Source organism: Myotis daubentonii, chromosome 18, assembly GCF_963259705.1.
Source record: "Myotis daubentonii chromosome 18, mMyoDau2.1, whole genome shotgun sequence".
Lineage (NCBI taxonomy): Eukaryota > Metazoa > Chordata > Mammalia > Chiroptera > Vespertilionidae > Myotis > Myotis daubentonii.
Window position 1 is genome coordinate 2,812,080 of NC_081857.1, and position 13,904 is coordinate 2,825,983.

The following is a 13,904-nucleotide window of genomic DNA, read 5'->3' on the forward strand; positions in this document are numbered from 1 at the left end:
CCACCGCCCAGCAGCCTCCCCACAGCCCCCCGAGTGCCCACCGCCCAGCAGCCTCCCCACAGCCCCCCGAGTGCCCACCGCCCAGCAGCCTCCTGCAGCCCCCCGAGTGCTCACCACCCAGCAGCCTCCCCACAGCTCCCCAAATGCTCACCGCCCAGCAGCCTCCCCACAGACCCCCCGAGTGCCCACCGCCCAGCAGCCTCCCCACAGCCCCCCGAGTGCCCACCGCCCAGCAGCCTCCCCACAGCCCGCCAAATGCTCACCCACTCAGCAGCCTCCCCACAGCCCCCCAAATGCTCACCCATCCAGCAGCCTCCCCACAGCCCCCCAAATGCTCACCCATCCAGCAGCCTCCCCACAGCCCGCCAAATGCTCACCCACTCAACAGCCTCCCCACAGCCCCCCAAATGCTCACCCATCCAGCAGCCTCCCCACAGCCCCCCAAATGCTCACCCATCCAGCAGCCTCCCCACAGCCCCCCTCGAGTGCTCACGGCTAGCAGCCTCCCCACTGCTCCCCGAGTGCTCACTACCCAGCAGCCTCCCCACACCCCACCATGAGTGCTCACCGCTCAGCAGCCTCCCCATAGCTCCCCGAGTGCTCACTACCCAGCAGCCTCCCCACGCCCCACCATGAGTGCTCACCGCCCAGCAGCCTCCTCCTATCAGGTGCTCACCTGGGCAGGCTGCATCCCCACAGGCCCCCGGCCCCGAGTGCTCCCCCAGGCAGCTGCATCCCATACACAGCCCTGAGGTCCCACAAGGGCAGGTTCAACCCTGTTTCCAGGTCCTATGTTTGCATTTGTCGGAGGGGATCTTCCGGTTCCGAGGAGGACTGGACGTGGCAGGTCTACTCGGGGTCCCCGGTTTTAAAGGCATCACCGTGTACCCAGTTCCTTGAGTCCAAAGTCTCTAACTCCCTCCCCCTAAACTTCTTCCCTGTCCGACAGTGACCAAGTCCTGTGACTTCTGCCACCAAACAACTCCCCATGTTAGTGCCCATCCTCACCCCATCCCCGTAGCCAGGCCACTGCTTTGCACCAAGTGACATCGTGAGTGCCACGTGGCTCCAGGCAGCCACTGACCTGCACTTCCTGGTCCCCGCCAGCAATCGGGCGCCTTAGCCCCAGCTGCTGACGGGGAGGGGGGTCTGGGGCCGCAGAAAGCTGCAGAATGAAGTGGGCTTTTCCGTTCCCATCGAAGCTGCCTCCGTCTCCCGCTGGCCAACGTCCCGGCGAGAAGTGAAAGGTCTAATCCATAACTCCCGGGGCTCAGCATCTGACTCCTGGGGGTCTGGGCAGCTGAGTCCTGACTTGCTGGAATCTGTACTTACCTTAACTTTGTAAGGATGGACGCTGTGTCCTTATCTTTTCAAAAAATATATTTTTATTGATTTCAGAGAGGAAGGGAGAAGGAGAGGGAGATAGAAACATCGATGATGAGAGAGAATCATTGATCAGCTGCCTCCTGCACGCCCCCTACTGGGGACCAAGCCCACACCCGGGCACATGCCCTGACCGGGAAACCAACCGTGACCTCCTTCTTCATAGGTTGACACTCAACCACTGAGCCACGCCAGCCGTGCGTGTCCTTGTCTTCATCACACCCCAAAGCATGCCTCCCTCTAGGTCAGTGGTTCTCAACCTTCCTCATGCCGCGACCCTTTCATACAGTTCCTCATGTTGTGGTGACCCCCAACCATAAAATTATTTTCGTTGCTATTTCATGACTGTAATTTTGCTACTGTTATGAATCATAATGTAAATATCTGATATGCAGGATGTATTTTCATTGTTACAAATTGAACATAATTAAAGCATAGTGATTAATCACAAAAACAATATGTAATCATATATGTGTTTTCTGATGGTCTTAGGCAACCCCTGTGAAAAGGTCGTTCAACCCCCAAAGGGGTCATGTCCCACAGGTTGAGAACCGCTGCTCTAGGTGACCAGGACAGGTTTGTGGAATTGAACCATTGCTGCCCCCGGTGAATAAACACAGGTTTGGAGGCCTGTGAGACCCTCCCCGGCTCCCGGGGCCCCCCACCCCCATCTGATTTCACAGCCTTGTTGCCACTCCGCAACCTGCACCCTATGCTCTGACGTTCTGGCCATGCCATCATCCCCTGCTCCTCCGCTAATGTTCCTTCTTTCTGGACTGTGCTCCCCACCTGTGCTCCCACCTCCCCAGGACGCTACCTCCCCCTCCACTTGGCCGCTGGGAAACCGCACCCACCTTTGTCAAGGCCCCGGCCCATCCTCACCATCCCCGCAGCCCCCTCTTCTCACCGGGAGACTTGTCCTCTGGGGAAAGGTCGGCTGCTTCCAGAATGCAGTGGCCGGAAAAGCCCGCCACTACACTTGCTTTATTTTATTTGTCATGGAGAACTGGAGGCTGAAGCGTGAGGGTTCAGGGTATCGGCCAAATGCCATCAGAAGCAAAGGGGAGAAAAGCTTCTCCCCAGATTCAAAAGGGAGTCCTGGCCTGACTGGATGAAGCGGAGAGTAGGGCCTGGCAGCTCCTGGTGAGGCTCTGAGAACAGCCAGAGAAACAGGGCCACGTGTCCGACCGCGGCGGCCAGTACAGCTGCAGACGGCACCCTCCTCTGAGGGGTGAGGCCCAGCTCGAGCACCTGTGGCCTCAGACCATCTAGCTGTTCCAGAGTCACAGGGACCCTCCCACCCTCCGTCTGTCCTGCCCCCATCGGCCCCCACCCACGAGCGTGCTGTCTGGACCTTTTACTCTTTAGCTTCATGGTCTGTGGGGATTTCTCCCTAGCCCGCTTTGTGTCAGGATACAATCTGAGTGTGAGTCAAAGAAACACGCAACAGCAGCAGCTTTAAAACAGAAGTTTATTTCTCTCGAAAAAGAGTTAGGACCTGGGAAGTCAGGGCTGGGACGCAGCGTGGCTCCCAGGAATCCTCAGGAATCCGGGCTCCCCCTGCCTTGTCCCGCGGCGTGTGCCCTCCATTCACAAGTTCACCTCCTGGTCCGAGACCGTGGCTCCACCTCCAGCTAGTGCACCTGCGCTCCAGCCGGGAGGACGTGCACCGCAGGCGCTGCCTGGCGCTCCTGACGCCCCACCGGGCCGGGCGTGGTCAGAGGAGCGGCTTAGCTGAGCTGGCCTTTGAGGGGCAGAGGCTTTATTCCGAATAACTCGGCCACAAACCTGGATGGTATCGTTTGAGAAGAGACTAGAATAAAGGGGACGACGACGAGCAGTGGCCATTCCTGTCTCATCAGCCAACCAGTGGGGCTCTCCTGACAGCAGCACCTTCACCATCAGCCCCACTGCACCACTGGGCAGCGCTCCCCTCCCACCAGCGGGTCCCGCGCACTGGCCCGTGCGGAGCCGGCCTCCTGTCCTCGGGGCTTTGCCCACCCTGGTCCTTCTGCTTAGAATGGCCTCCCTCTCCGAGTACCTAAGGCCCGCCCTCTCTGAAGGCTCAACTCAGGCCCTCCTTCCCGGGAAAGCCTGGCTCCTCTTCTCTGTGGCCTCTCTCCTGGCGCCCGGAGCACACGGTACCTATGCCAGCAGCTGACGCTTGGCCTACAGGGGAGTTTCTGCGCGTCCTTTACTGTCCCCGGGGGCGGGAAAGGTGGCGTGCCTTCTCTGTGCCCCTCCCAGCCGCACCTGGGCAGGTGTTCGCTCGACGCCCCGCACCTGCTCTCGAAAGTCAGACAAATGAGAACGCGGAGACCTGGCCGAGTTTCCCCGACCTACAGGCTTCTCATCTATGAAATGAAGGAGCAACACCTGCCCCTTGCAGCCTCTGCCTCTGAGACCCTGACTGAGGGCGGGACGTGCAGGGCCTCCTCCTGGGGGGTCTCTGGGTCCATCTCGGCAGAAGTGGGGCCCCTTTCTCCTTGTTTTTGGGGGTTACCCTTTCCCTTCCTGGGAAGCTCGCCATCCGATCAGCCCCACATCCCTGTTGACCAAACACCAGCCCCTGATCCCCACCCACCACCCAGGCCCCAAATAAACAGCAGCTCGTTTGTAAGAGGTTTTTAATTTCATCTGGGTTTGCAAGGTTAAGGAGTGGAACAGGGTCTCTATTCGGTTCACTCACACAGGACCTGCTACCTTGTCCAGGGGACCTTCCCACCGAGGCCTGCGGGCCCCGCGCCGCCTGCTGTCCCCTCGCCAGGCTGGCTGAGGCTATTGCATAAATTATTCACTGGAGCACAAATATCACATGACCACTACGCTACCGCAAGGGCGTGCCCCCTCCGGCCTGGCACCTAGTGATGGGGCGAGACGCTGGGTCCAAGGCTGTGATGAGCGGCGGCGGCCCCGGGAGGCGGCCGGCCTGTCCCGAACCTCGCAGAGTCCCAGCTGACCCCGTCTTCCCCGACGCCTCGCTCCAGGTTCTCCGGGCACAGAAGCGCCCATCTTAGCAGCCCCTGGAGGACGGAGGGCAGCTGACCCCGTGTGCGATGGCAGCTGGGTCCTCAGGGCCAGGTCGGGAAAGTGAGCCTGAGGGGGGGCCCTGGCTTCCACCTGGACCCCATGAGCCCCAGAAACACAGCCCAGGACGGGCCAGCACACGTCACGAGAAAAGTACAGACAGTATTTCAGCCTTTCTGGGCCACACACACTCCGTGGCTGTCTCCTCTTTTACTATCATTTTCTAACAACCTTTAAAACTGTAGAAACCCTTCTTAGCTGCAGCGTGCCCCCTGGTCTGGAACCCCACGACGCCCTCCTGTGCCCTGCAGCCACAGCCTCCTCCCCGGGACTCTGGTGCCGCCGCTGTCCTGCCTGGTGTCTGAGCCCAGGCTTCCCAGAAGGGCCTCTGAGCAGCATGGCCCTCAGGGCACAGGAGCCCCTGACTCTGCAGCCTCAGGGAGCACCTTCGCCATGGGACCGGTCTGGTTGTGTTTTAAACAAACCTCAGATATTCGTCTCAGCCCTGCTCATGTGTCCTGGGGGTGATCAGGCCTTGGGTCCCCCATAAGGTAGGTACGGACTATCAGCCTCACCCCCACCTGCAAATGATGCCGGTCAAAAGCAGAACTGACTGCCTGGCGCCGCCAACAACCACGTCACAGTTTTAAAGAAAGCCGAGGACTGGGTTTCACGCTTTCTAGGAGCATAACCAGGAGCTGTTCTGTCCCCGGCCAGTGACCAGGCCCCAGAGAGACCCAAACCCAGGAGAGGACCTGCGGGCCATGCGGAGCCGCTGCCCACGCCCAGTGGCGCTCTGGCGACAGAGCCCGGAGCTGTGGGGCCGCGGGGAGCAGCCCTCTCTGCCTGCCACAGGTCTCTTCCAACTAGAAATAAAGTCTATAAAAGTAATTCATCTCATTTTATAACTTAAGTGCATCAAGCGTTTCCTTAAATAGAGCTCACACTGGAAATAACGTCACCTGTGCTGCCCAGTGGGTGTCCGCCGTCACGGGCACAGCTTTGAAGATGACGTATGGAAGGTCACACTCACACACACATCCGCCTGCCTGTCTGTCTGTCTGTGGGTTGAATGGATGAATAGACATATGCACCTCTTCACAGGAGCTTCCCCAGGAGGTGGGAAGCTGTTGGGGTCTCTACGTATCTAGCCTGCATGACAATGTCTACGTTAAACATCCCTGTCCTTAGCGACAAACACGCCTGCAAACCTAACGCTAAGACTCTTATTAGAAACATTAAACTATGCGATCTGTTATGCATCCAGTCTTTGGAAATGCCAGCCACCCCAGAGCATCATTCGGCAGCATCTCCGACAAAACACCCTCCCCCGCCGCCTCGTCCTGGCCTCCGGGCCTGCAGCCAGCGGCCCTCCCACATGTGGTGTTCCATACGGAGCCCAGCCACGAAGCTCTGGGGAGGCTCAAGAGGTGAAGTAAGAATTCTGCATGGAGTACAGGTGGTCAATGGGGTTCCCCACTCTGGACTGTAGGGGCCCGGCTTCCGAGGTTGCTAGGAAACAGTCACCCAGGTTACTGAGGGAGGTGTCGTCACTATCCAGGTCATGGAAAAGGGGCTCGGCACCTGAAATGAAGATGAAACACAGGCATGAGGGTCTGAAAGCAGGGACTCCCTGGGTGCTGAGAAACGCACCAGCATCCAGCATTCTGGGGTGGGGTGCCGGGGGTGGGGGGGACGCTACACAGAAATGGAGGCGGGAACAGAATCCCCGTCCACAGGCCTCTAGTCTCCCAGGGCTTGTGTCTGAAGTGCAGCTACTGAAAACACTCCAAAACACCAAGCCGAGCGCAGGCAAGACAGATGGCAGACGGTCGATCACCTCCCCTCCGTGATAGTACACTCAGGTACGCCGGCACCTCCGCCTCCCGCATCTGTATGCAGGCAAGAGGAAGGTGACCCCCCGACGGACCAGCTGGGGACCACGTGACAACAACCAGAGGTGCGTGCCCTTCACCTCCCCGTCAAGTTAACCGGACAGGTGAAAACCGGTTTATTGGGCTTGTCACGCGGCTTTAATTATTCATTTTACTAAAGGGTTCCTCATGGGGACCTGTAGGTAATAAGACCCCTGGGGATGAAAATTTAAGAATATGCAGAAAAGCCATGTGCCCTGTTTTCCACAGCCGTGGAGTGACGACGGGTACAGAGGCTGCACGTGTCCCCTAAGGGAGCCAACGCCACGATCGCGGCGGGTCAGCGAGGCCCGCAGAGGGACCGGTCTGCACTGGGGTTTGTCGGACACATCGAGGGGAGACAGACCCTACGTGAAGAGTAGGGGGGTCTTTTAAAATAAAGGCAAACAAGAACTTGTGTGACCACACGCGTGCGCTCAGGCACGTCTCGGCTGCTGCCTCGAAGCCTTGCCAATCGAACTTTGTTTTTGCTCTCGGGGCTCTGGGTGCAGATTTCAGCGACAGGTGGCTGCTGCCCAGGCCGCTGACCTCGCGTGAACGTGCTGCCCGGTATCTGGCCCTGAGGTCCAACTCCGGCCGTCCAGCCAGAGCTCACCCAGCCGCTGGCGAGTAGAGGGCTCAGCTCTCCACACACCAGCATTTAAACACCGCAGTGCTGGTGGGTGGGCGTGGGAGTGGGGGTCCTTTTCACTTCTCAGGTCCGCTTCTGCTTCAGGAATTCCAGGAGAACCTAACGTGGTCCCATTAGAACAGCGTGTTCTCTGCTTTTGATTTCTCTGCTTTTATCCATTTCCTTCCCGTGAAAGTTCGCTCACCTCGGGCTCCTGCCTAGATCATGCTGACAGGGCTGACAGACGCGCAGTCCCTCTCTGGGAGGAAGGATGGGAAGTTCAACCACACAGGCGGGAAGCACAACCTCCTACTTAAAACTGACGACCAAGAGGCTCTGAGGGGGATGCGTGGAGACACGCTGGTGAACTGCGTGCTGGCCGTTCTCTGGCCCCTGGTGGGTGACCCAGCAATTTTCCTGGGCCTTGTGGGGCTTTGCAGCTTCCGGGAGCAGCTGGGAATGGGGCAGATGTGATTGGGCAGGAAAGAAACCCACGCAAGCAAGTTGTGATGGTCCCTGTGGGGTGGCGGCCTGTGGGCCAGCAGGGGCCCCCTCAGAGGGTGGGGCTGGGGGCAGTTGAACTTGAGCACTTCCTTGAAAAGTATCATTAAACCAAAGATGAGCATTGAGGAGGGTCATCCTGGAGGCGGGGACCACATGCACCTGTGACCACAGGGAGGTCCAGTTTCCTCACTTACTGAGGGGCGGGGCTGAGGCTCTTACCATAGGGGTGCATGTGGTCTCCAGGCATCTGGGGCGGGGTGAGGCCCTGCCGGAAGGGGTCCGCGCTGTATACGCCCTGCTCCATGGCCAGCAGCTGCTGCGGGGTGGGCAGGGCCGTGTAGGGGCTCATGATGCCTTCCAGCCCAGTGCTCCCGCCACCGTTCGTCTGAGCTGTGGGACAAAGAAGGCAGGTCACCCTCACATGCAGCCTGCATCCCCCGCTGTTCAGGAGGACACAGAGCATCCTCCCCACATCACAGCCCCCATTCCAGGTGCCCCGCCCGGCACTGGCCTTTGCTGTGGCTCCATACAGAGAAGAGAGTGAGGGGCAGGCGGGAAGCACAGGGAGGCTGGCCTGGCCCAACCCCCGTTGCCCAACCATGTGGACCACACAGCAGCTTAAGTGGCCTCACAACGTGGCAGCTGGCTTCCCAGAGCTGGTGATTCCAGAGAGCAGGGAGCAGAGATGGCCACATCCTGTAAGACCGAGCCTCGGGGTCACGCCCAGGTCAGCCCTACTCATTGACCAAGCGGACTGCAGGCCGTGGCCGCCAGGAGGGTGTAACCACATAAGCTGTGCGACCACGGCTAAGTCATTTCTTACTTCCTGGGTCGGGGTTTCCCATTCAGAGTGGACTGACATGGGCTGACTGGCGGGTCCCAGCCTGTGCCTTACAAGGGCTTCAGGGGTCCCCTTAGAGAGCGCCCCTGAACTATACCATTGAAACAAGGCATCTGGGGGTCCACTCAGGTGCACAGCCCTTGAGGGGGCACCTCTAAAGACCCTGCCAGCATCACTCACAGGAGCCCCTAAGTCAGGCAGAGTCGTGACAATGCCTATGACCTCACCTGCCCAGTTTCCTGATCCTCCCTGAGACCCGCGGTGAAAAGCTAGGGACTCTGGGCTGCCGAGTGGAGTCCCGGGCTGAGCCCAGGCCGGGGCCGCCCAGGGACAGGGAGCGATGCTTGGGGCCTGAGAACCAGAACCACGCCCCATGCCTTCCGAGTGTGCCCGTAGCCCAGCAGCAGCGGGAGCTTGTCAGACATGCAGGTTCCAGGCCCCGCCCCAGATCTGAGGAGCCAGAGGCCATGCTGTACCAAATGCAGGTGACCCGCGTGCAGGTGACCCCCGTACAGGTGACCCGCGTGCAGGTGACCCCCATGCAGGTGACCCGCGTGCAGGTGACCCCCATGCAGGTGACCCGTGTGCAGGTGACCCGCGTGCAGGTGATCCACGTGCAGGTGACCTGCGTGCAGGTGACCCCCATGCAGGTGACCCGCGTGCAGGTGACCTGCGTGCAGGTGATCCCCGTGCAGGTGACCCGCGTGCAGGTGACGGACGGTGTGAGAACCCGTCTTAGGAGCTAGCAGACCATTTTGGGGATCTGCCAAATGGATGGCTGAGTTGGGCCATATCCCTTCAACAGTGACATTGTTCTAAAATAGTTATTCTTGATCTAGTTCTTTGAGCTTCCTAGCAGACTCCCACACCCGTCCTCCACTCCCTCCCCAGTCCTCACCTACCCTTACTTAAAAATGAAGTTCAGATTCAGCCCTGACTGGTTTGGCTCAGTGGATAGAGTGTCAGCCTATGGACTGAAGGGTCCCAGGTTCGATTCTGGTGAAGGGCATGTACCTTGGTTGTGGGCACATCCCCAGTAGGAGGTGTGCAGGAGGCAGCTGATCAGTATTTCTCTCTCATAGATGTTTCTAACTCTCTATCCCTCTCCCTTCTTCTCTGTAAAAAATCAATACAATATATTTTTTTAAAAAAAAATGAGGTTCAGCCCGGCCGGCGTGGCTCAGTGGCTGAGCATTGACCTATGAACCAGGAGGTCACGGTTTGATTCCTGGTCCGGGCACATGCCTGGGTTGCGGGCTCAATCCCCAGTGGGGAGTGTGCAGAAGGCAGCCAATCAATGATTCTCTCTCATCATTGATGTTTCTATCTCCCTCTCCCTTCCTCTCTGAAATTAATTAAAAAATATAGTTTAAAAAAGTGAGGTTCATGCAGGAACTGTGAATCAGAGAGAGGGGTCTCGGTCCCCACTGGGCCCCTTCCTCCTGTGGGGCCTCGGTCAGCCCTGGGGACCCTTTAGTGCCGTCTCCGCTGGCCTCGGGGTGGCTGCTGTAAGCGTCAGGCCAGCAGGCGGGAGCCAGGCTGTGAACTAGAAACTTGCTCCGCAAAGCAGGCAATTATTCCTTTACTGTTATCATATCCCCCACTTCACGTTATTGTGGCAAAGGTGGAGTCACAGCCGCGCTCCCACGGGGCTGATCTGCCTGGAGGACGGAGGACTGGGCAGGACGAGGAGCTGCAGGCCGTCCTCACGGTCCCCACACTGGGCAGGGCCAGGGCAGGGGCTTGGACAAGCTAGCGCCACCTCCCGCAGGCAGTCCAGGCAGCAGCGGTGCCCGGCCTGTCACAGCTCCTCGGGCTCAGTTCCCACTGCAAGGCCCCACCCCACACGGGCGAGGCCAGGGCTGCTGGGGGCCCACAGGGGCCGTCCGGGGAGCTGGGCAGCTGGAGGCTGTGGCAGGGGAGCCCGGCCCGGTGAGGACAGCGCGAGGGCCCTTACCCGAGCTCAGCCGCTGCGTGTTCTGCTGGTCCTGCTGCTGCTGCTGCCGCCGGGCCAGCTTCTTCATCTGACGCGGAGAGAACCGGGTTAGACGGCAGGGGACCTGCAGGGGCTCAGGCCTCGTGGACGGGCCGCATGCAAGGGCAGGGACACGCCCCCAGCGGTGACGCGCACGGGAGCCACGTTGGAGGAGCAGCGCTGGGAGTTAGGTGTCTTTGCTCCGCCCCGCTGTGGAATGGCAGCGGCTGGGCAGCAATGGCGTCTCAGCAGGAGCAGCAAGTTCCTCCCACCAAGAAAGCTTGCTGCTGATGTTGCGACAGTTTTATGTGAGGTCTGCGTGCGGGGAGGGGGCCTGCAGCCTGGCAAGGGGCGGTCCGCACGCACTCCCCTCCCTACCTGCTGGCCCTCGTGTCTGCAGACCCACTGGGAAGGGCAGGCCTCCAGGTAAGGAGCTCACCTCCAAAGCCCACGTGGGCACACACTTCCTGAAGGAACACTGTGACCCAATGTTTCTCAAACTGTGTTCCGTGAAATGCGAGGGTTCCGTGAGATACTAATATACACCTGGAGTGTGTGCGTAGATTTCTCGGAGCTCCGAATGTGCTCCGTGCCACGTGACTCCACAGGCCTTCACACCCCTGAGCCTGAAACCCTCCCAAGCGAAGGAAGGCACACCAATACATTCAGGGAGGCACATCTCCTTAAACAGTTATGTCAGAGAGTGAGCTGTTAATTCATCGCCCGCTGAAGCTCAGGGCTCTCAAGCAATGGGTCACGGGACACGTGAATTCAGGTCTAAAGTAAAGGACTGTGTGCCTGGCCGGTGTGGCTCAGTGGTTGAGCATCGACCCATGCACCAAGAGGTCACCGGTTCGATTTCTGGTCAGGGCACATGCCTGGGTTGCAGGCCTGATCCCCAGTGGGGGGTGTGCAGGAGGTGGCTGGTTAATGCTGTTTCTATCTCTCTCCTTCTCCCTTCCCCCCCTCTCTAAAATCAATAAAAACATTTACAGTAAAGGCCTGCCCAGGAGAATGCAGATGGCACTATGAAGGTTGGCCTGCACTGGCAGGTGGGGGGTGGGGGGGAAGAGCGGGGGAGCTGTTGCCCTGGGAGAGGTGGGAAGGTGTCCACGGGCCACCACATCGAAGTAGACCGGTCATATGTGTGCCTGTAGGTTTCTCTCTGTCATTTGAAAAGAACTTTGGGTCTGGGTTAAACTAATGTGACTTAAAGAACCTGCTTTTACCAAAAGGCACAGGAAGACGCTATTTCACACACACGGCTGGCCAGGCCCACATGACCACTAGGAACACAAAGGCCATTTCACCAGGACAAAATGCCCATGGCTCCGCGGCCACACGCGGCTGGGCCTGAGGTGACTGCTGAGAGCAGGATCTCGAAGTCAAGGGAACGCTCCGTGAATGAGCTGGTCGGAACGCTGTCAAGGTCCCCTCTCCTGTCCCAGGACCCGCCCCCAACAGGCAGGCTGAGGCGCGGGCTACCTTGGCTCGCTGGTTCTGGAACCACACCTGGACCACACGGACACTCAGCCCTGTCTCTGCAGCCAGCGTCTCCCTCACCTTGAAAAAACAGAGCGTTAGAAACACGAAACACGGGGTCTGGGGAAAGGCGGGCACTCTCTGCAGAGCGCGGGAGGCCTGACAGGTCTGGTACCGGCGCCGGCCACTGCCCGACGTGCAGCCAGCTCGAAGCACGAGAACAGAGGGTCTCCCCACGCAAACAGGGAGGAATAACTGTCCATTTAGAGGTAAACAGGAGGTTTCTGGGGCGTCTCTGACTCTGGAAATCAGGCCTTCAGGGGCTCTCGGACCTTCGCAAAGCCTGTGCCCAGCCGACCACCATGCGTGCGCACTGACTGAGCCACTCAAAGAGAACTCGGGGTGAAGGCCGCCAAGCAAAACACAGGTGGTTCTCGCTCGCCCCCTTCCTGTCCTAATTCACTGACCTAGGTTTTCGGTTCTGTCCCCATAGCTCTGGTGACCAAGTGTTTCACCAACACTCATATTCAGTTACCCCACCTGAGCCCGGCCCAGAAAGAATGAGACGGGCCTTCGGGATTCCGCAGAGCAGATGCTCTGGGGCCGTGCAGAGGGGGGCGATGGGGACCCCCACCATGTAGAGCTGTGCTTAAGTACCTGCCCTCCATGCAGACGCACGGCCAGGGGCCGGAGCGGCAAGGCCCTGCTGGTTGGGTTCGGGAGGAGCTCCCTGAGTGAGCACATCAGGAGGGCGGCCAGGGGGCCTTGGGAAGGACTCCCCTCATCGGCTCCATAGCTACAAGTGGGGTGAGCCGACCGTGTAAAGCACAGCCTTCTGAGGAGAGCTGTGCCCAGGGACCCTCTCCGTCCTTCAGAGGCCCAGCCCGAGAGCCCTGTGTTCTGCAAAGCCCTGCCTGGTTCCCTGACAGAGGTGGCCTTCCCCGGCTGCCCCCCTGCCCTGGCCACACAGCCATCTTTCCGGGTGCAGCAATGTGCGCACGTGTCTGCCGCTGGGCTGGAGGCTGCCGGGACCCGCTGGGCACAGGCATGCGGCGGTGGGCGTTCGGTGCACGGACACAAGCACCCATGAGGGTGGTCATTTGTCCTGGGTGAGCCGACTGCAGGCCATTTCCCTTTCCCCCAGAGCCTCCTGGAGCCCAGCGAGTAGCCTGGGTGAATCTTTCCAAGGCCAGGGGGGTGGGCTCTGTTGTTGCTCCTCCCCTGCTTTCCCGCACGCCCAGCTCAGTGGGGCCTGGCCAAGGGTTGGCCATGGCGTGGAAGGTGGGTGCGTGTGAGTGGGAGTGAAATGCAGGAGGGCGTCCATGGGCTTGCCAGGTGACAGCCTCTGGCCTTCCGCCATCTTCGCGAGAGCAGCATCAGGTGCCGCTCTCCATCAGCCCGACCCTGGAAGGAGAGGCTGGAGACGGCGGGACCTGAGCCCCCCACGGGGCTGCAGCCACGCCCGGCCCAGCCCAGGAACCTCTGTGCCCTGGAAACCACTGAGGTGGTGTCTGTTATGGCAGCAAACCATGACTGATACAGATAAGGAAGCAGGAAAAACAATGCTAAAATGTCCATGTATTTCCTCCATGGATTTCAATTAAAGGGCTTTCTTATTTGTGTCACATAAATGACAGTCACCAGCACATGACAAGCAGCAATGAATGGCAGGTACTGAATAAACAGGCCAGTTCTTTGTACAGAGACTAATGTCCCCAACACCCGCCCTCCCACCTTCTATTAGCAATCGAGCCCCCAAGCTTCAGCGCAGCACGGGGTCACCCAGGCAGACTCACTTCCCAGCTCCCTGCAGGAGGCAGTCACGGGCCAGATGTTGGCCAAAACATATGAATGAAAGTGATGTGAAGCATCCTGGGTTTGCCCTTAAAAAGGCAGCTGCTTGCCCTCCACTCCTCTTTCTCCATCACGGTGGCTGCCAGCAATGGTGAGAACTAAACAGCCCAGCCACGCGATGGACAGCAGGGCGGCCCCGGCAGCCTAGGACTGTCACCTCCACACGTGACACATGAGAGAAATAAACCTCTCTCTCATTCAACCTCTGTTGTGTTTTGTTTTTTGTTTTTCATGAAAATTCACAGCAGCCTGATCCATAACAGGCCCAAGTTGGAAACAACCCCAACACCCATC

General features: G+C 59.2%; 1 protein-coding gene across 2 annotated transcripts in view; it reads right to left on the reverse strand.

Moving 5' to 3' along the window:
- Window positions 1-3,995: 3,995 nt before the first annotated feature.
- LMX1A (LIM homeobox transcription factor 1 alpha) overlaps window positions 3,996-13,904 on the reverse strand; it is a 119,920-nt gene continuing 110,011 nt past the window's right edge. For both annotated transcript variants that reach the window (XM_059673991.1, XM_059673990.1), the window contains 4 exons: window positions 11,760-11,837; window positions 10,257-10,323; window positions 7,678-7,848; window positions 3,996-5,994 (listed from right to left, as the gene is read on the reverse strand). In XM_059673991.1, the coding sequence (XP_059529974.1) occupies window positions 5,834-5,994; window positions 7,678-7,848; window positions 10,257-10,323; window positions 11,760-11,837 (477 nt within the window). In that variant the 3' untranslated portion in view covers window positions 3,996-5,833. The remainder of the gene's footprint in view (window positions 5,995-7,677; window positions 7,849-10,256; window positions 10,324-11,759; window positions 11,838-13,904) is intronic.